Raw genomic sequence first — 22,849 nt, forward strand, 5'->3', positions numbered from 1 at the left:
GTGCAGCTAGAATAGGATCAAAGACGAATTTGATTTGACAGCACTGATATATATTGCTTGAGGGGCGGTCGGCAGCAATGTGACAGGAGCTTCAGGTGCATTTCCAATGGCATAAATGGCTCCCTTACCTTAGTGCCTGACGATGTGGGACCTCTAATGTTCTGCCATGGCAGTATGACGTTACCATGTTCAGTCAGCTGTGATGACATCTCACTGGAAAGCGTCCACTCGTACCCGAGCATGTAGCTGTTGGACCCAGGTGTCACGTGACCGTGAGTGAACCGTTCCCATGTGAATGTCAGGACGTTAGCAGTGCTGTTGTATCGGATGTCTAAAATCGGACCAGGGATGGGGGACTCGTGTAGAACCCTGAATCCGTCACTGAACACCGGCTACAGGAGAAGATGTGAGGTAAATAGATTTGATCATCTCCATTAGGCACTGTTTGTTTCAGTTTCTTTAATTTGCACTAAAGAATCAAGGCATGATATTGCACAAAAGAATTGTACATAAAGTAACGAAGAAGACAAGAAAGAGTGCGACTGTTTATTGATGAGTTGATTTTAAAAACGATACATTCCCTACAGGTCAAGGACCACTGACGAAACTAAGGAGCAATATATGATAGAATGAGTACCTTGAAGCAGCCAGCTGTATGACACAGCCTCACCACAGACCGGTATTTCTCTCCACTCGTCAGACGGAGGGAGGTCCAGGTGGCTTCAAGTGACATCTGTACATTCCTGAAATCAGTCACCTTCTCCCAGAAAGTAGAACTAAAATATAAAAACGTTGACAGGATATGGGAATGATAGTACCAAATGGTCACGAGTACTTGACAAAACGGCATCATTAATTCCATTGTGAACATGAATTGATTTTAAAATTACAGTCATGAAGATCACTTCTTGGTGATAATGTGTGAATACATGCTCTGTATCTGCATTGTAATCTATAGTCGGTATAACTACCCTTTGAAATACAGCGACATGTTTACTTTCTTCAGAAACTGCATACGCTTTTTGTAAAATGCTATTGTAAAGCTCACCCATTGATAGTGTCTTCCCGTTCAAGGGCCCATTCAATACGACGGATAAACGGCCGTATTTCATCTGCAACTGACCAATGAGCGCTGACGGCTGTAGTTGAAGCTTGGTAATTGATGTCCTCTGCACAGTCACCATACGGGATATCAGCGTGGTGTGAAAACGTAGTGTTGTAGCCTGTTGTAACCAATTTAAAAAAAAAAGATCATTTTCTATCTACCTCTACCAAATCTGCTCCGAATTAAGTAGACTTAGAGAAATGCACGCATGCCGTACCAAGTGCCTTGCATCCGTTTCCATCGTAAACGGTAGCGCCGTTGCTGACGTCATCATTCTGCATGACACGCACTCCATCTGACGTCACAGTTGTGTTCCCTGCCTCGGTAGATGCGATAACTGTGACATAATACACCTGTAAAATAGATTCCATTTTTTGTATGAACAGAATTAATCAGATATTTTGCAATGTGCTCTACAAATAATGCTGTAAGACAAGATTCGTTTTACTACCTTAACCTGCATGCAATGTCATGTAGCTTTATCCCCTATGTAAAATCACATGGTGTCTTTCAAGTCACAGAACAAAGACAATTCAACATAACCTGCATTTACCTAGCGTTGGATTCATTTGACAGAAAGCCAGCTTACCTGAAGCCTCTGGAGGTGTAGATGATTCCATGTGAAGTGCGTCTCCATTGCTACATCAGAAAAAGCAATGACGTCATCAGTACCTGGTGATCTACCAAGCCCAACCTGATACGTCACTGGAAGGTGTGGATGGGAGAACCCTCGCCACTCACAATGGAGCTCGTCGGTGGTGTTTTGAAAGTCGATATCGCCCTCATGCTAAAACAGAAGTCATAAACTCGTTAGTATAATGGCAGTTTTGTTTATGCCATGTCCTGATTGGACCAGATTTATGTAGCCCATCACACCTCACTTCCAAATGAAATTTCAATTTAGTATTCTGTGTAGTATAAATATATAGTCTCAGCCTCACCCCAAATACAGATGCTTCCAGTTGTGCATCACGCACTTCCATGACCACTCCTTTGGACGGCACGTCTAGAACATGTACGTACGGACTAGATGAGACGACCAGGCTGAGACCAGCGGTGTTCTCCGCACGGACAGACATGTAGTACGCATGCGTCCCGTGGAGCTGCCAGTCCAGAGATGACACAGGGACGGCCACACACGACGGTGGGAAAGTAACGTTACACAGGTCGTTATCAGTGTATGGCAGTGGTGTGAAGGGATGTACTTCGGAACTCCCAGGGCTGTGGCCTGTGAAAAGTAGGACAATTAACAAAGGTTAAATACAATATGTCAGGGTAGCGATTGCGCATACGATTGGACAGAATTGCCGATCCTACCGGTATCAGGTAGAGATCCTGACCAGGTTGTTAGGTGTGTATTAGGGCAGACTCCCATTTGTAAATGTAAGTTAGTCCATTGATGTATAAAGTGGCAGTTATACGTTAAAAAGCTATGACTTTAAATGACAATCTATTATGTCTTTTAAATTTACAAACTCCGATCGCGGGAAATCTACCAGCAGGATACGTTGAGATCTGCCAGTTGCAGATTCAGATTAGAGGTCTGTCGACAGAGACTCCGATCAGACAGATTTGCTGATTCTCTCAGAGTGTTGTCTCTACCCTGACATGTACATTATTTATGGCTCCTATGGGGCAAGTTTCTTATTGTAGTGCAGATTATGGAAGATGCGATTACATAATATTCTGACAAGATCCTGAACAATAGCATGAATGACCAGGATAATGACATGACATAGCCGACAACACTTAAAATGCAAGTCATTTCCTTCTTAAAAGATGTTCAAATTCATGGCATCTGAATTATTTTCTTACCAACAGCATAGTCAAAGAACAGGAGAGCACCGTCTCCGTCGGCCTCAAAGAATGCGCCACCTGCCCATCGTCCAACCAGCATGCGGTTTCCGCCTTGTTGTTCCAATGTCACCTCTATATGTCCTGAGAACGTCGGCGGCGTAGAATCTACAATGTACGGACCGAGAACCTGTCCGAAGAGAAGATTTTTATCGACGATACTATCCATCTAATGCGTACAGCAAAAGCTTTGAGAACACAGAATTACCTTACATCACTACGAATATAGCAAATTTAACATATATAGTGCTTCTACAAGCAAAGGTTGTAACTTTATCATCATATGCCCCTTTCCTGTAATATTCTCAAGGACTAGGAGGCTAAGATGCAATAGATTACTTAAAAAGTACAAAGTACGAAGTACAACACTAATCTTAACATAGCCGTCGTTCAGAGAAAAATTCGGGTCAATCTAGTATTTGCTGCGCCTAACATATTTAGATACAGGATCATCTTTTTACTACGACTCATATCAAAAACACATTTTACCTTAGTGGTAACCATCTGTGCCCTGTTGATGGCCCTTATCACCAGGTAGAACTGTTTCCCCTCCCCCAGGTTGGGATGGTATGTGCTGAAGTGTGAACGGGAGTTTGTTGATGTGAACGGAAGTATGTCCGGGAGGTCCGGGGACTCCGTACTGCTCAACCCAACCTCGTAATCATAGATGTCACTTTCCTGGTCCTCGCCGTCCCAATGGACCGATAACTAAAATAAAGAGGTCAAAACTATTAAAGTTCGCAATATCTTGATCGGTTGATGTAATTTGGGGATCTAGTGGAATATCATACTTCTCGTGCTTCCCATATTTTCTTGTGCTTACCATATTCTCACGAGACACGTATGCTTTGGCTGATAGTTCTACGTAGAGTCGGCAGTCTATCTCTTCAGTGTACCCATTGTGCATCGTGTCATTTGGAAGTCGGAAGAGTGGCCATAGGTCAATGTCATCTACCTGTCTTGACACATTCCTGCAACAAAACATGACATGTTAAAACCAACTCTGATGATACTGTTGAAATTAAAATCTCACAGGTGGCCGATGACACCACTTTATTTGTGTCTGACGTTACATCTATGGAAAATGCCTTCATACATATCCACAATTTTTGTAGTGTTTCTAGTCTTAAGTTAAATGTTAAAAAATGTGAAGGTCTATGGATCGGAACGTATGTAGACAGACAAGACACCCCCCTAGATATATTTTGGCCGAAGCGCCCAATAAAATCCTTAGGCATCTATTTCTATAACTCTTCCCTCCACCATGAGTGTGAACTTCTAAATTGGGAGAAAAAGATAGAAAGGCTGAAAAACACATTGCAAGTCTGGAGATGTAGAAATCTGTATGGAAAAATCACTATCATTAAGTCATTAGCTCTTTCCCAGATTATACACAATATGGCAATGATTGTTACCCCACCCTGGGTTTTTACATCTATAAAAAGAGAAATTTTCAAGTTTTTATGGAAAGGCAAAAAGGACAAAATCAAAAGAGATGTTATAAGCCAACCCACTGAAATGGGTGGACTGAACATGTTAAACTTAGATTACCAAAATAACGCACTCTTATCACGTTGGATATATAGGTTGATAGTGAATGATAAATCTAGATGGAAAACACTCCCCCTGTTGTATGTTAATTCATTTGGTCCCAATAATCTTATTTTACAGATGAACTTTGAAAAAGAAGGCGATGGACCAAACTTCATCCATATACCTACATTTTATAAAGAAGTCATTTTATCCTATCACAAAGTTGAGAAAAAAAATGACATCAGGCCCCAGTCCTTAAAAGAACAGATAATATGGTGTAATAGAAATATAAGATCACAAGGTAAAACTTTATTCTTCCCTCAATGGATTAAAGAAGGCATAATATATCTTTGAAAGACCTATTCCCCAGGGGAAAATTCATCTCATCAAATTAGTACCCTACACTTAGCCACCGACCCAGTACTTTAATTGAGCAAATAACCCTGTATAAACCCTACCCAACCCTGGAAAACTCTTGTCAAAAATGCACTCTTCTCAGATGACCGCCCAACACATCCTGTAATCCCGCCCCCACATCAGTTTATAGCTACAACAAAATCCTGTAAATTACTTTATTCTACACTTGCTCTTAAACATGCAGTATTGCCAAGCTGTCAACAGAAATGGCAGACAACTTTTTATCTCACTGAATTATTTGACTGGAAAAAGATTTGGAATTTGCTCTGCAAAACTGCATGTAAGGATACACAAATAGCTGAACTAAATTACAAACTATTACATCAAATACTGCCGTGTGGTGAAAAATTAAACAAATGGAGAATACATGATGAAAATGGGCTAATAATAGATCCTATATGTAAACTATGTGATAGTGGAGATATTGATAGTTATAGACACATGTTTTTGGAATGTAAGAGATTATCAGACCTGTGGGACACAGTTCAGCATTACATGCCTTTCAGTAGCAGTAATCCTACAATAGATTTTGAAGAAGTAACAATAGGAAAAGTCACTCAGCCTCTGAACATACTCCACCTTAAAAGACGAATACTAATTATATCTATAGCTAAATGGGTCATATTCAAAACATGGATATCTCTGAGGCAGACCCAAAATCCCGCCTCACATCAAAACAATTTGCCAATTCTTTTTAAATGGGAAATGAAGAACAGAGTTACCTCTGCCTGTGAACCTCTAGTTACCTCTTGATTAATATAGATAGCTTTTATTGATGAGTTTTGATGACTTTTGTAAACAAGGAACTGAGCTTGTTATGATATGTTATGTATAAGGGACGTTCTAGTTTCTTAGCTTGAGTTTTTGACGACCTTTTAGTTACACTGTTTTATGTCATGAATGTGTAATTTACTTTAAAATGTGGAGTAAACTGGACCCAAACAACTGATAACCTGATTTAGCACACAATGTATAATACACTGTAAATATGTTACTTTGATGTAAATTATCTCCTTTGACACAATTAGCATTTTTTATGTGATATGTGGTTTAATCTTGAACCATCCTGCCTGTATATGTACAGTAACCCAATGTCATATAGTCTTTGGTGCCAACATTGTAACAAGTGTAATATATTTTGCTGTAACATTGATGTATATTGTGAATAAAATGTTTAAAAAATTAAAAAAATTAAGAAAAAAAACATGACATGTGAACTACTCATTTTACAGTTTATATTCTGAACACTTTTTCATTAAAATATGGCTGTTTTAATTTGGGCCCCTGGAAGATTACAAAATCGGGTTATTACTTATATTATCAATTGCTGATAAAACATTTTTATAGGGACTTACCGACACTCTGGAGCCGGCTGTCTGTACCCCTTCCTGTCCACCAGCCAGACGTTCCCGTCTCCGTCCCGGAGAAGTCCGGGTTTGAAGTGTGCGCTTTCCACAACAACCTCTGTCAGCACGGGCGGGGTGGTGTCCACGGTCACACCGTCTGAACACACGGGGTCTGACGGCTCCAGAGCACGGTTAAAGGCGACAACTGTGCAGTAGTAGGTGCCAGGATGTGGTGCCTCCCATGTCACGTAAGTAGAAGTTGTATTCGTACTCTGTAGGTTTAAAGATGAAAGAAGTTTCCCGGAAATTTCTCAAATGATAAGAAGTCTCCACCTTTAACATTTTATAAGAGACAATGTCTACGGTTTTGCCAATTCATTAAAAACGAGGGATCGGGAGACTCAAAAAGTAATGCAATTGCTTTTATAACAAGATTATTTTTCTATCGAATAAGTTGAAATGTGGCAAAAAAGATAATCAAGGTACATAATTATCTTCCCGAGACCAAAATATCTCAATTTGTTGATTAGATTTTTGTTTTGCAATTCAGCGATTAAGTTTATTTCAAGTTGACCACACACTAGATCTGACCCACTTACAATTACTGTAAAAAGCTGAAATTACACCAGTATAATAAATACTTCTATTGGTTACATGCTAGGTTTCTGACCTCTTATGTAACCTCTTTTATAGCTGCTAGGTGGGTGTGAGGTGTAGATCCAATTGGATTCATAGCTGAATATGTGATATATTGATTAAAGCTTATGGCAGACCATATTCCCATTAACCAAGAGAAGCGAGACTTGACACAGTTATAAAGTGTTCTAAGACAAAGAAATGTTTTAAGTTTCGTTTTTCTTAGTTTATGACAAAGTAGACAAAATAGCATTGTGACCGGACAATGACAAACCGCATTATAAGTAGATGAACTAAAATCACGATGACATAGCATTATCCTCTTATCCAAGTACACTAAAGTACGGATTTCAACAAAACAATAAAATGCGTCAACACACTGTAACGTATAGTTAAAAGTTAAAGTCCTTCCCGCAGCGAAAGTGCATAAAGCCTAGGTTACACATAGCCGAACATGGCCTCCCGACTCTCCCCCGACCATGGTTGGAGTGATTCGGGAGTGATTCGGGAGCTAGCTCGGTTTGTCGTTCGGCCGAATCGGCTGGCGTTCGGCTGAATCGGCTGGTGTTCGGCTGCGCCAGCCGAATGTTTTGAAAATTTCGAAATGTTTTGAAAACATTCGGCTCTGGACGGAGGGTCTGAAATGGGTCGGCTGGTGTTCGGCGCGGTCGGCTAGTGCTCGGCTGGTATTCGGGATTGAGTCAGTAGTAAAACTAGAACCTTAACCACGCCAGAAACACTACTGACTAGTTTCCAACCTACCCATAACTCACCCCAAGGCCGTAGACTAAACTCTGCTTACTAATTCTCAACCAAGTGACTACTATCGTAACGTGGGCGAATCATCCCGACCTTCACACGACCAAAAACAAAGAAGAACACTAAAAGCAGTATTAAAGCTAGCCATGATCCGAATTCAATCTCTCGGTGATGTTAACAACATAATAGAATGGATTACTTTAATTAAAAACGAAAATGACCCCTCTTTTGAAAGTCGCTAAATATGTCCATTTAAAGTCGTGAGAGGGTCTGCAATCGGTCGGGGTTTAGTCAGGAAAGATTTGGCAGTCTGCGGCTAGAGGTCGGAATGGTTGGGAGTAAGCTAGAAAGCATTCGGGGCCCATTCGGGAGTAATTCGTGTACTGGTTAGGAGATGATCGGTGCATCCTCGGCGCATGTTCGGCGCCAAAGATAGGCGTGGCCCAAACCGGTCAGAATGCTCCCGAACTACTGCCGACCTGAGTCGGCTAGCGTTCGGGAGCCATGTTCGGCTATGTGTAACTTAGGCTTAAGGCGGCACCCATCTCCGGTTCAGCAGTCCTTGGGCCACACAACTTTGTGCAAGTCACTACAGCAGGGGGCTAGTCCAAAATGCTGAGTGCTAAGCAGAGAAAGCAGTATGTACCATCTTTGGTATGACCCGGCCGGGGTTCGAACTCACAACCAACCGTATGCAAGGCGAACACTCTACCCACTCGGCCATTGCTCCGGTCGTATAGTAACGTATAGTAGTAACTAAAATAGATGAGCTTATAGACAACTTATTGGTTGTAGTAGAACGTAACAACTTACTAAGGAGTTGCTGCCGGCTGGCGTCATGTTATCTAAAGAAGAACACATCTCTTCGACGGAGACAAGGTAGAACATGACACCACTTTCTCTGTCAAAGAACCCTTCCCATGATGCATGTATGGTGCCGTCCTGCTGGTAGTCTGTGTCTGTCTCACCGGGAAGACTGTCGTGAACATGGCCGGGGAGTGGGGGACTCCTGTCAACTGTCACCTGAAAAGCAACAAGTAGGTACATATATCCTGGCGGATACGGAAATATCTATCTAGATGGGTGGATTCTTTATTCACATCCCTATGTTGAATATGTTAAGTATGTAGTTGTAAAGTGTTTATGTCTGCAACGTAAATTTAGTAATTGTCGTTGTTGTCATTGTTTTCTGCGGCTTATAGAAAAGAGGCTAAGAGAAACTACTCAAATCATGTGTATCCTTTCTCTATGATGTCATACTGCTGATTTTGATTCCATAGTCAGTAGTTATGTTGATACATGTTACATATTGTTTTAGAGCACAACGTTCATTTCAAACTGATATTTCATAGCTATGATGTGATATGAAATGTTCAATCCTACATATAACAACTTTTCCTCACTTGGAACGTCTTCTGGGTCTGTAACATGGCGTTGTTTGTGACCGTGATGACAAAGTAGTAGTCAAAATCATGGTTTCCCTGTGACTTGTTCATCTTGTTCATGTCCAGAACAATCTCGTAGTTTCGGAAATAACACTCCTCGTCTTTAGGGATGCAGGCACATTGGGGCGGAGAACAGTCGGGCTCATGTACCTGAAAATCAGAATCGACTTGTTCAAGGGAACTGACATCAACCTCTTATATCAAAGGAACAAATCTATAAATATATTTATATACATATAAGAAAGAAGACAGCATGAAAGTGTTGGTAAATGACAATAGGACCATTTCGGCAAGTACAAATTATTTTAGGGTTGGATTTGGACTTTTCGTCAGAAGGCAACATATTACTCTTTGCTAATAAATAAGAGCTACACTCGTCGCTACTTGGCCCACTATCCCTCAAAATAGCTTTCTTTTTGCTCAACACCGATTCTTACCATGGCAACGGGCCAAACAAGTTTTGGGGCCATTTTCCCTGATTTGGGTATGTCAAAAACATGAAAATTGGCTCATTTTAGGACATGATTACGAACAGGTGCTTGAATTTAACGGGAAAACAAAAACTGGGCTAAAAAGAGCAACTATTCAGCTTTATTAGAATAGCTTTGAAGTTTTCAGAAATTCAAGTTGAAGTGCTTGGGCAACTTCAAAACAATACAGTGTTTGTGGCTTGTGAAAAAAGGTAATTTTGAAACACTGTAAGTCCAAAAGTGGTGTTTTGTTTTGCTTCAAATTTACATCATATATACATCCATGTAATAGCTATCATGTAAAAGTTTTCAAATTTTGATATCTTCTTTGGTTGTCACGTAACTGTCCTCAGAAGTAGGTCATTTTTTACGTTTGATGAAAAATATTATGTTGGGCCATATTTAAAGCCCAATATATGGAAAAGTAAAGAAGTGGTCTGGTTTAAATTCATGTCAAAGATAACCCTATGCATATTCTATCAAATGAATGGTTGCAAAGGTTGGTGTCTTGTTTCGTTGCTGTGTACTTGTCCCTAAGAGTAGGCCACATTTTCGAAATATGCGGAAATCAACATTTTTGGCTAACTTTGAAGCCCTGAAGATGTCAAAGTAGGATGTTTTTTTCGATTCAATCTTTAATCAGAGGTACCCCTGTGTATTGTCTATCAAATGAATGGTTGCAAAGGTTGGTGTTTTGTTTCGTTGCCACGGACTTGTCCCTAAAAGTAGGCCATATTTTCGACATATGCGGAAATCAACATTTTGGCTAACTTTGAAGCCCTGAAGATATCAAAGTAGGATGTTTTTTTCAACTCAATCTTTTATCGGTTGTACCCCTGTGTATTTTCTATCAAAGGAATGGTTGCAAGGTTGGTGTTTTGTTTCGTTGCTGTGTACTTGTCCTTGAAAGGAGGCCATATTTTGGGCATGTGTGGATATTGATATTTTGGGCTATGTTTGAAGCTCTGAAAATGTCAAAGTGGGATGTTTTTTCAACTCAATCTTTTATCAGAAGTACCCCTGTGTATTTTCTATGAAACGAATGCCTGCAAAGGTTGGTGTTTTGTTTTGTTGCCGTAGAATTGTCCCTAGGGCTAGGGCATACTTGGCATATATACAGAAACTAGCGTTTTTTGGCTAACTTTGTAGCCTTGAAAATGTCAAAGTAGGATACGTATTTGAATTCCATCAACAGATGTACCCCTGTGTATTGTCTATCAAATGAATGCCTGCAAATGTTGGTGTCTTGTCTCGTTGCAGTGTACTTATCCCTGAACGTACATTTAGGTCATATTTCGGAAATAAGCGATTCAAAGGAAGCAAAATCAAAACATATATATTATGTACACACACATAAATGTGTGTATGTATGTATGTATGTATATATGTATTTCTTGTGCAAACAATGTCCATATCTTTTAATGCAGTAGCATGTTTTTGTTACAAGTTTCCCCCCCTGCACACAAAGATGAGGGAAGATCTACTATACTCTGCGAGCTGGGCAAAATACTTATGTGATCCTCACTAGGAGAGAAATGATAAATATTTTCACTGTCTAACTTTGTAATGGTTAGTAAAATTCACTGCACCAACGTTGCATGTTGGTTCTCTGGCGAGCACAGACAGACAGAACCTAACTTCCCCTCTTCTGACCTACATACTGGAGTTCTCACGTTTCTCAGCCTAGGGCACAATGATAAGGGGAGATCCGCTATACTCTAGTAGGTATGGGGGTAAAATCAGTAAAACCTTTAGGTAATACTCAGAAGTATTTTTGACAGACAATACATAGTATAACTTCTTGAAGAACTTGGGTTTAGAAATTACTGCATGTTTATTTCCAAATAATTTGAAAATATGACCTACTTTTAGGGACAAGTAGCAACGAAACAAGACACCAACATTTGCAGGCATTCATTTGATAGACAATACACAGGGGTACATTTGATAAAAGATTGAGTTGAAAAAACATCCCACTTTGACATTTTCAGAGCTTCAAACATAGCCCAAAATATCTATACTTTGACATCCTACTTTGACATCTTCAGGGCTTCAAAGTTAGCCAAAAATGTTGATTTACGCATATGTCGAAAATATGGCCTACTTTTAGGGACAAGTACACGGCAACGAAACAAGACACCAACCTTTGCAGGCATTCATTTGATAGACAATACACAGGGGTACAACTGATAAAAGATTGAGTTGAAGAAAACATCCTACTTTGACATCTTCAGGGCTTCAAATTTAGCCAAAATGTTGATTTCCGCATATGTCGAAAATATGGCCTACTTTTAGGGACAAGTCCGTGGCAACGAAACAAAACACCAACCTTTGCTGCAACCATTAATTTGATAGACAATACACAGGGGTACCTCTGATTAAAGATTGAATCGAAAAAACATCCTACTTTGACTTCTTCAGGGCTTCAAAGTTAGCCAAAAATGTTGATTTCCGCATATGTCGAAAATTTGGCCTACTTTTAGGGACAAGTACACAGCAACGAAACAAGACACCAACCTTTGCAACCAGTCATTTGATAGAACATGCATAGGGTTACCTTTGACATGAATTGAAACCAGACCACTTCTTTCCTTTTCTATATATTGGGCTTTAAATATGGCCCAACATCATATTTTTCATCAAACGTAAAAAATGACCTACTTCTGAGGACAGTTACGTGACAACCAAAGAAGATACCAAAATTTGAAAACTTTTACATGATAGCTATTACGTGGATGTATATATGATGTAAATTTGAAGCAAAACAAAACAACCCTTTTGGACTTACAGCGTTTCAAAGTTGGGACAAAATTACCTTTTTTCACAAGCTACAAACACTGTATTGTTTCGAGGTTGCCCAAGCACTTAGACATAAATTTCTGAAAACCTCCGAGCTATCCAATAAAGCTGAATAGTTGTTCTTTTTAGCCCAGTTTTTGTTTTCCCGTTAACTTCAAGCACCTGTTCGTAATCATGTCCTAAAATGAGCCAATTTTCATGTTTTTGACATACCCAAATCAGGGAAAATGGCCCCAAAACTTGTTTGGCCCGTTGCCATGGCAACAATCGAAGTTGAGCAAAAAGAAAGCTATTTTGAGGGATAGTGGGCCAAGTACTATCACTGTGCAAAATATGAGCAGAATCGATTTTTTGACCCCTGCCACCATTGTTTGATCCTTACAGACATTTGCTCGTAAGAATGATTTCTCAATCAATATCAGCACAAGATGAATGGCTTATGACTGAGCACGATATTGCTATATTGCAGTCAGTAACAGTCTTTAGTATCATCGCCATCATCAATATCATAGCCACCATCGTCATTATCTTTAAATGATTATCTTTTTTAACGTTTGGTTAGCCAAGTCTCTAAACAATTCACAGCTCATATTTCTTAAAATGTTTTTTTACGCACCAAAGGTCTTCTAACGGCCACCTGCCCTTCTCCGTGCAACAGACGTGGGTCTGCCATGTCATAGAGCTGCCAGTGGATGTCAAGCAGCCCGCTGTGGTCATCATATGCTGTGAACACCACCCTGAAAAGGAAAATTTAGTAACAGATACTATGCGTATTTCTTTGGTTTTCAGAGTTAAAAAGGACATTCAGAGTTACTTTCATGAAAAAGATCAAAATGTTTAATTTGGATTTAAGCAACTGACTCACACAGATACACAAACATATTCTGCATTCTCACTCGATTCTATTGCTACTGCTGCCGTGTTGCAGGTTAGTATCTGATAAAATGTTCATATTATCAATGTGTATACGTATAGACATCATTTGTAGTCAATTATGCTTGAACAACAAATCGCTATTTCAAAAATGATCATTAGAAGAAGTAATTACATCATCTCGGAGAGATCTTCTGAGTGGTGCACAGTCAAATTTGTCACCCCATAACGAGATAGAGAGATGTCGTCCAGGATTGGTGGAGACGAGTCCACATGGATAGTGACATTTTCCTCAGCGATGTTTCCCATGGCGTCAAAGGCACGAATCCAGACCCTGGCGGTGTCGCCATCCTGTCGGGCGATGTCCAGATCCTGCTGTTCAGTCTGCAATGAATTTTGTCATTATTCTATTATCATCTTTGTCATAAGTTGATCATGTTTTGATCCATAATAATTAAGCATGATGAGTTTTACATATTATATTGTTACTACCAATGAGGACTAAGTAATATATGTGTTAACGAGGTTACGGTACCTTATAAACATTTATCTCTTGTCGAAAGTAATTTCAGTGTTTTTACCATTATATTGGTAACATTTTCCCAGTTCCCCGGCGGGACCATGATGGTTCTCCCGCCTTGATGATCTACCGCCCAGTCCGTCTGGAACATCACGACGCCGTTCGCATTTGGGATCGCCTCTCGAGACCGGGTCACAGGCGGTTGACCTTAACATGATAAATTTAATATTGAACATTTCAAATATGTTTCTATTGGCATTACTCTCCATATAATTCAAAATTCGCTTCATCCAAGCGATTGATTAGATAACGGATATTTTTGTCTTTTATGCTTGAAATGTTGCCACAAAACTCAACACTGCGATTCTCATGAACTGAATTTACCTGTTAATTCCTCGTACCCAGCTGCAATAGGGGGATGATACTCTTTGATTGCATCCAGAAATCTGCCATGGTGGTGGAGATGGTTGTAGAAATGACCCGGCCACTTCACTACTACCTATCGAAGTAAGCAAGGTCATAGTTATTATGTTTAGCCATAAGTATGGCTAAACATATTGTTTTCTCTCATGTTTCTTCTTCTTCTTCTTCTTCTCCTGTCAAATATTCAAATCGATTCATCTCTGTCATTTTTTGACCAAATGACCTGAAATTTGGTACAGAGGTAATGTAGGCAAAAACCAATGTGCGTTCTTTTCCTTGTTTTGATATTGACCTTGAAAGTGATTTTATTGAGGTTTTTAGGCTATTTTTAGCATATCTTGGCCTCCTGCGCCCTGGTATGTCAACCGAATGACCTGAGATTTGCTGTATATGTGGCTTGAACAAATATTTAAAGGACTACATTCCCATTTTTGGCATACATATATTCAAAACGATTTATTTTGGGCTTTCTTGACAATATTTGCCACTTCTGTCACTTTCAATACTACATATGACCTACAGGTCATTGACCCCGAGTGCCTTGCACCTGGCCAAGCTGGAAGTTTGCTTACGAGGAGGAAAGACCGGACATAAACATTTAACGTGATTATCGGGAAAACACCATGTTCCCTTAAACTCAGTGGTTAAATTGCAGTTTAGGAAATTTTATAACAGAAAACAAGTTAAATCAATGATTTTGTGAATGTTTATTCTAGCATTAGTTATTCCAGATATTTTCAAACTCCAAATTCTTCAACACAACACGGGAGATCGTTTCTCCTCAGACCTCTCCCTATTATCATCATGAGCTTGCGTTAGTCTGGTACTAGTGACTATTATGTGCCGGGAATGTTTATCTATCGCACGCCTTGGAAGGAAGTTCAACCATGATAAATGGTCGGCCGTTGCGAAAATTTGGAATCCCATGCTGTTGATTTTCGTGATTGAATGCTGTAAGAAAATATATTTTCATGTCGTTCATGTTTTTGGGACGGACGCCGGGACGGGGTGAATTTTTTCTATCATTTTCGTCCCGTTAGTAATGCAAATCGAATCGTGTTGCACAAGAGGCAAAACACTAAAAACGTGGGTCTTGTGGAGTGTTTTGGAGCGGGAAAATGCCGGATATTAGCGGTGCCGAACAGTGTACATCGTCGCGCGCGGGTGACGCTCCGTCAAAACAAATCCGCTGGTGGTCTAGCGCGGCCACCGAAAATAGGCGGAAACACACAGGAGGACTTAGCACCTTCGTTTATGAGGGCAATTGTGAAAATCTTTTGTTACAAATTGTTCGAACATTGAAACATTTGGATAGATGGTTTGAAACTGTTCTAAATAAAGAGATTTTTGTGTAGTTACGTTCGAAATGTTTCCAACGTATGTGAAATAAGTTCAAACATGTTATAAGTTTCAATTCTAATTGTTTGAACACTTTAGAACTATTGTGACTTAGACATTCTTTTAATCAAAATAGTTCAAACATATTACAAATATTATATTAAAACCCTCTCGGGGACTTTGAATTGACTCAAATATGTTGTTTTTGGCCATTTCCTTCGTCTCCTGTCAAATCTTCATATGTATACTATGGAAAACTTCATTCTTCCCTGGGGTTGATCTTTTTTAATTCAATTTTGAACTGGGTTGATTATGCGCAAGAGTGTAATTTTCAGCGGATATTTTTCGACTGGTTTACATGGAAATGGCACGGAATATCCCATTCTTGCAAGGGGAGGATTCTTTAACTATTTCTTTCAATTTTGAGCTGGAATGATTATGAAAAAGTCCATTTTTTAGCAGAAGTGTATTTGTTAATCAATTAGTGGATATGGTTGTGGACTGGTCCATATTGTGTTGAGGTGCTACTGGAAGACTCAATTTTGGACTGGGGTGATTCATTTTTTTAGTGCAAGTATTTTAGAATGGTCCATTGTTATTTTGGGACAGTCCATTTTTTGCATGGCGAGGAGTATGGCTAAACATGCTGTATTTGCTCGCAAATGTTGCCTTTCTAGTATTCATTGTCTATATTTGGCTCCTTTGAAATATTTATTGTCAATTATCACAAGTAGAATATGTATTATCTTACTTTCGGGCCTTCTCCACTGCTGTCCTGCAGGTTGGTCTGCCAGGTGGCGTTGCTTGCTAATGAATCCACCCATAAAGGAAATTGCCCGGTTGTATCCACCTCTAATGTACTGTTGTTGTCGAAGATGAGGAAGCGGCGGGCGGTGATGAAGTTTCCTTCATTCGGACCGCTGGAGTCTTCAACAGTCAGGACAATGCTGTACACACCTATGGTGAAAAGATCGAGCACTCAACAATAGAGTATGACACAACGTCCCTATTTTACATTTACGGTTCCAGTTGTTGACCAGGCCAGTAGCACGACGTGCTCGTTATCTAAAACTCGCCTGTGTTTATCTGACGTTTGACATTGTGTGATGGACTGTAAGTTTTTAGCGAACTGAGAAGTTTTCACCTATATCTTTCATTTGAAACATCCAGCTATTAAGCTAGCAATAAGACATAAATCATTTATGTTCTGGATTGCTATATAAATACATTAAAAATATCTTACAGTAAATATAAGATTGCTATCATCCACGATTCGCAAAAATACCTAACAGTTCACGATTAATTCCACACATAGTCTACTAAAATAAATATTACAGACCACTAAGCACAGTAAATTCTTTCTAAGATTTTTTTGCACTTATGGAATCGTTCTTAATTAACCCTATTTTTATTGACATTAAAGTCTGACAAGACTTCTGGTGCCAATGGTAACTGAGTTGACATCGAAAGAATGACGTCATATGTATTTAGCCATCCCTTGGGATCCCCCATCTTGGATAGGCGATCTTGAAAGTTTTGAAAATACAATTTTTGCTACTTATGACCCCAAAACACAATGGAAATAGACTAGAAACGTGAATTCGAATTTTTTGTCGAAAACATTTCAGATATGGACGAATTTGAACCATAATTAGCATAAATTATTAATATTTGATAATGAAAGATACATTAGATTAGATCTGATCTTAATAATGTAGGAAAACAAATATGGTAGAGCATGAAAGCCTTGAATCCTCACTGTTTGAACTGAAATTAGTGAGTTTTGTCAAATATGCCAGAAACCCGTTTCAACACAAAAATGATAAACTTAAACTATCACTCTAAAATTGTTGCCAATCAAATTCTAGGAAAATTCACCACGTTTGGTAGTCCTAGCACATGTCGTTCAGGAGTTATACGGCGTCAAAGTTGGCGCGGGCACTTTTAGCCCCCCTCCCCCGGTCTAGATAGGGTTAATGACTTTACACATACCCGTTTCATTTAGGATAACTTCAGCTTCTATAACGTAGGGTGAAACTTTTCCCCCGGTAAGAGGTGGAAATCCATGTTGCAGTTCCCCTCCGAATGGCACCAGTAGGAACACCTCATACTCGTATTCTGCAATACCGGAACCATCGTCTCGCCACCCGGACCACCGGAGGTTGATGTTGTCCTGGAAAAGACCGCAGTACGCCACTGTTAATATTATTGAGATATTTGTAGAAGTAAAAGCCTAAGGAGTAGCGTAACACTGTCGTTTGCAGTTCATACCCTTGTCGTAACGCTTGATAAAAATCAGAGACGAAAGATGTAAATGACGTTCACAGGAATGACAGCTTAGACAATGGAGTTACAATATTTGGTACAGGGTGTTGTGACATGCACATGTTTCAATTCGTGTGCGGTTACTACACATCTTACTGTGGCCACGGCTTTGTAAATGCGAGGAAGAAACCACTGTGCTTACATCTTTGGTAAATGCTGGCCCCCTGTCCAACATGCTGTCAGAACATTCACCTGACACAGAGCAGTGGTAAGGATGTTGGAAGTCAAACGTGAAGCTGGCGGTGTGGGCGACCTCTTGTCCAGCAAAGTAGACCGGTGAGTTCACGGTGTAGCCGGATGTGCTGTCATAGTTCTTAATTCTGACGTATCCACCATTTGTTGCTGTTGTTGTGAAGTAGACCCTGCAAGTTGTATTCAGAATAAAGAATCGTGTCACAATGTGTATTTGAGACCTTTGGTTTGGCGAGATTAAGGGGGATGCAGTATAAGAAAGCTGGCTTTCGTCGCCTCAAAAAAATGCCACCTGAAACATGGTATAATTAATGTTGTACTCATTGCGCGCAATCAATCTTATCTTATTTTACTTAAATTGAAATTGCGACACACCAATACACAAGTCACCTGGGTAGCGTTGCTGATCGTTGGTATCGTCTGACATACACCATACGGAGAACATTTACATAATCCTATTTTGTCGTTTAATGGAAACACAGATAATAAGAGCTTGCTAGCATGAAATAAACATAGTAAGACAAACGTATTTCCTTCCAATTACTATCATAAGTATCGAATAAAATTTCGTTGTCCGGTTTTGCATGAAAATTTACAATCTATACATAGACAAGCATCATATGTACGTGTCTCCGTTTTGAGGTGTAGCAGTTATCGTTTCATTTTCCACACAGTCGAGCATCGATGATTTTGGGTTGTCTCTGCTAAAGCTGTCGTCCAAGCAAAGGATGGTTCCGCTGTCTAGTCTGCTACCACCTTTATGAGAAAAAAACACGTAAGAAACTCTGACTAATACAAACAAAATACCACAAAGCATGTGATTTTAATTATTGCTATCGCACCAGACTAGTGCTGAAAGAATATTTCGTCAGAAAAAGCAAGTATGTACGTATCATCGTTGCCGTGCAATGTCTGCATTAAAAGTTACAATCTGAAAAAAAAATTGACAAATTAGAAACAAAACAATATTGTCGACATGTCAATGACGTGAAACAACCAAAGTATCCCACCTCGGTCCAGGCACCAGTTCACTGATGATGAGATCACTCCAATCCTGTGGTCTTCTATGTAGTACTGTCTGGGCCAGTCTGTCGCATTGGGGCCTTGGAAACTGGCTTCCCAATCAGCCTGGAGATAGAGAGAGATAGATGTACAGTTCAAGTGGGCAACATTACAAAGGATTGTACAGCTATTTTTATGAATGGAGGGCAATGGCCATGTAAAGAAGCGTAGATTGATAAATTATAAGTAATTTTATGTGTAGCACTAACGAAATCCTGATTTGGTGTCAATTATGGGTGGGTACGAAACCGATATTCTTGCGAGACCGGTCCGATAAATCGGAATGGAAAAATCTGCGCACCGTTTTTTGGACCGACTAAAAAAATGAACAGTACCTAGAAAAGCAACACTTACGAGCAAATACAGCATATTTCACCCATGTCAGGTTTACCTGATACTTTGGACCTGGCCTGGTCCTGTACAGGAATTTTCTGTGACGGTACCCACCCCTATTGTCAACGGTCTGTAAGCAATATACAGTTCCTTACCTCAAACTGAAGCTGATTAGTGGAGTCAATCCCGACATTGGTCCAGACGGTTGCTGATCTTGTGTAGTCAGTACACGGTGCCTCTACTGTGTCACGTTCAGTTCCGTTAACCATTCTTTTCAGTCTCCCCAAGCAGAAATGCATGACGGGGCTTGTGTCAACTATGGTTTTTCAGAAAATGAGTGGAAACGTAAAAGACACTAATTCCTACATCATCGCTAGATCTTGAAAAAGAAGTAAAAGTAACAGTATATTAGGGCAAACTTACTATTCAAACAGTTGTTTCCTCCAAAGCCCGGTGCGCATGTACAGGAAGATGGTGTATTGTCAGCACATCTGCCAGGGTAGCAGAATGTGCTGTCAGGTCTCCATGAGCATAGTTCTGTGAGACAACAAAAAAGTAAAGGTAAATCATATACTACTTAAAACATACCACTCAAACATACTAAACATATTCCGTTAGGTTAAGATAGAATATTTTTGGTTAAGATAACCGATGATTATATCATTTTGTATAGCATTGCATTATTAACATCTACCATTAACATTTTCTGTATGTCTGTATGCATTCATTCATCTGTCTTTAGAGCAGTGCTTATTAATGCATCGCAATAATTCACTCGACTCAATGAATCACAAGCCACATTATATAGATATAACCGTGCACATACACGGATATTTTCGACTTAGTGATGCTATTTAGTAGACTTTACAAGATATATGCATCATTAAAAGCTTCGGCATCGCAATACTAAATCGTGTCCGATATCAAAAGTGATGTAATAGTTAATCTTTGTCAACGACACCTCATAATCTTTTATCTTTCAATCACTTGTAAAATTGGGATCAAAATATTTGTTTGCAGTATATCTTACGGCTGCAAGACGTTCCGTCGGTGGAGAGCTGGAATGCCTTTGCGCTGCCTCTGTCATAGCGACACTTTGTACATCTCGAATCACTTGGCCCGGTACACTGGGTGTATCTCTCACAGTTGGCGATGCTTCGGCAAGCTGTATACATTCAACACGATTCTTCTAATATAGTACATAGGATGTTCCTTGAACGCATGCCTTCGCCAAATGATATCAACATTTATGACTAATGCAGTTTATGTTTGATGATGTTCATCTTAAACTGAATTTCAAATGTTTCAATTCAAGTATCTTTCCCTGTTTTTTCATGTTTTAGTGAATTTCTTGCTTCATCTTAAGAGTGCCAAACGTACGTTTTATGTATAAGCATTTTTGTCATCGATTGACAACTCAGTCTTAAAACATTTCAAATCAGATTTTGTAAAATTCAATAGATCATTGTGGTTCATGTTCACATGTGATCACTAACCACATCCTTCTTTGTTGAAACCAAAAAAAGCAAAAGTTTAGATACATTATCTTTCTTTAATCAGCAATAAAAAGAATGATGAAAAGCTGTAACATATCATTCTTGCCTGAAACGTATTGTAAACATTGATAAAGGCAGTCATATTCTGTGCCTAAAGCAGCAAGTTGAAGAAACTCATGCATCTACTGGGCAAAATCAGTTTCTTAGCACGTTTTCTTTAAATGCTATCTATATCATCCTACCATTGCATGTTGCACTTGGGTTCTTTGGGTAACGATAACCTCCATAGCAGCGGTATCGACTCTCAGACCCAGGTACCGGTGTTAGATAATATCCGGGATGACCGGTGTTGCACCTGATGACCCCGATGCTGTTGTGACTCGTGCCGCCACTAATGTGTCCATTGCTTGGTGCTGGTGGTGGGGAACATGGTCCCGCTGGAATTATAAATCATGCATGAAAAGTTAGTGAATGGCCCAGACCTTGACAAGAAGGTAATTTCCATACATTGGAAGAGACTACCAATTCACGGTATTGATATCTTCGCCGAGTACTATTATAGTTATACTTGTACTCGGAGAAGATTATGTTTTCGGTTGAAAAATAAGTTGGGTGGGTCTGAATGTGTGTCAGGAGCATAACTCAAGAAAGCTTCAATACATCTTTATGATTTTCGGTAGGTGTGTAGTGGTTGTGCAAAGGAACTTCAAGTTTGAAAATGGTTCACCTTGCTTTATTCAACAGTACTGCAGCGGACATTGAATTTTTTGTGCTTGTATGTAGGCAAAAAAAGTGACGGAAACGTTGATGGATCTTCATGATTTTTTACAGGTGTGTAGATGTTGTGAAAACGGAGGTCTAGTTAAAAATGGTTCCCCTGGTATTTTTCGTGGGTACTGCAGCGGGCTTTGTGTGGATGTGTATTTGTATGTCACCATCATAACTCGAGAAGCTGTTGATAAATCTGTATGATATTTAGTGGATAGGTAGGGTTTACAGAAATGAAGGTTTGTTAACCCACTGCATTTCATAGTGGAACAGGGGACATTGTCAGGTCACGTAAACAGATGGCCTTGCATAAATGTACATGTAGGTCAAATAAATAAACTATTCTCCAAGCAGAGGTGTGGGTCCTGCTGGTTTTTAACGCGTTCAGTTAGCCATTTTTGTTCAACACGGTTGACGACATAACGAAAAGGGAACAAATTAGAAAGCCTGACAAAAACACCTAAAAACACGTCAAAAACCAGCCAGACCTACTCCTCTGCTTGGAAAGTACACTGCACCAACACTGCATCACTGCTAGGGGCGGAAAAGTCGCATGTACATGTACTATATGTCTTTCAAAATGTGTATGATATGGAATAAAGATTTATTCTGTTCATATATATTGACTGTATCATTTCATCATCACTTTCAACTTACAACACTGCCATATCGTACCTTTGTTGCCCATATAATATCAACATACTCATATTTTGTCATGACCAGTTATAACATATATCAGCACACTAGCTATACGTTATCTCCATAATAAGCCTTGATTATTTGGCGAAGATAATGTGTTCGTGGAAATCTAGAATGATTATGTTTTTGGTTGAGCCAGCTGTTTGGTGGGTCTGTATGTATGTCAAGAGCATAACTCAAGAAAACTTTGATGAATCTTTATGATTTTTGGTAGGAGTGTAGTGGTTGTGTAAAGGAAGGTCAAGGTAAAAAATGGTTCACCTTGCGTTATTCAACAGTACTGCAGCGGGCTTTTGATTTTTGTGTGTTTGTATATAGGCAAAAAAAGTGACGGAAACATTGATGGATCCTCATGATTTTTTGTAGGTGTGTAGATGTTGTGGAAACCGAGGTCAAGTTCAAAAATGGTTCCTCTGACATTTTCCTTCAGTACTGTACCGGGCTTTGTGTGGATGT

The 22,849-nt window shown here is 39.6% G+C and overlaps 1 protein-coding gene across 1 annotated transcript in view; it reads right to left on the reverse strand.

Moving 5' to 3' along the window:
• The window catches only part of LOC136429568 (uncharacterized), a 53,408-nt gene that overhangs the window by 24,558 nt on the left and 6,001 nt on the right, over positions 1–22,849 (reverse strand). The window contains exons 4-28 of the mRNA XM_066419401.1: positions 21,169–21,363; positions 20,461–20,595; positions 19,854–19,967; positions 19,586–19,746; positions 19,046–19,163; positions 18,662–18,791; positions 17,986–18,205; positions 17,511–17,691; positions 16,270–16,475; positions 14,142–14,256; positions 13,819–13,964; positions 13,413–13,621; positions 12,981–13,101; positions 9,054–9,245; positions 8,464–8,673; positions 6,265–6,527; positions 3,783–3,930; positions 3,449–3,667; positions 2,921–3,089; positions 2,047–2,333; positions 1,695–1,892; positions 1,323–1,458; positions 1,049–1,223; positions 638–776; positions 129–392 (exon numbers count right to left, since the gene is read on the reverse strand). Of these exons, the coding sequence (XP_066275498.1) occupies positions 129–392; positions 638–776; positions 1,049–1,223; positions 1,323–1,458; positions 1,695–1,892; positions 2,047–2,333; positions 2,921–3,089; positions 3,449–3,667; positions 3,783–3,930; positions 6,265–6,527; positions 8,464–8,673; positions 9,054–9,245; positions 12,981–13,101; positions 13,413–13,621; positions 13,819–13,964; positions 14,142–14,256; positions 16,270–16,475; positions 17,511–17,691; positions 17,986–18,205; positions 18,662–18,791; positions 19,046–19,163; positions 19,586–19,746; positions 19,854–19,967; positions 20,461–20,595; positions 21,169–21,363 (4,451 nt within the window). The remainder of the gene's footprint in view (positions 1–128; positions 393–637; positions 777–1,048; positions 1,224–1,322; positions 1,459–1,694; positions 1,893–2,046; positions 2,334–2,920; positions 3,090–3,448; positions 3,668–3,782; positions 3,931–6,264; positions 6,528–8,463; positions 8,674–9,053; positions 9,246–12,980; positions 13,102–13,412; positions 13,622–13,818; positions 13,965–14,141; positions 14,257–16,269; positions 16,476–17,510; positions 17,692–17,985; positions 18,206–18,661; positions 18,792–19,045; positions 19,164–19,585; positions 19,747–19,853; positions 19,968–20,460; positions 20,596–21,168; positions 21,364–22,849) is intronic.

Source organism: Branchiostoma lanceolatum, chromosome 3 (genome assembly GCF_035083965.1).
Source record: "Branchiostoma lanceolatum isolate klBraLanc5 chromosome 3, klBraLanc5.hap2, whole genome shotgun sequence".
Lineage (NCBI taxonomy): Eukaryota > Metazoa > Chordata > Leptocardii > Amphioxiformes > Branchiostomatidae > Branchiostoma > Branchiostoma lanceolatum.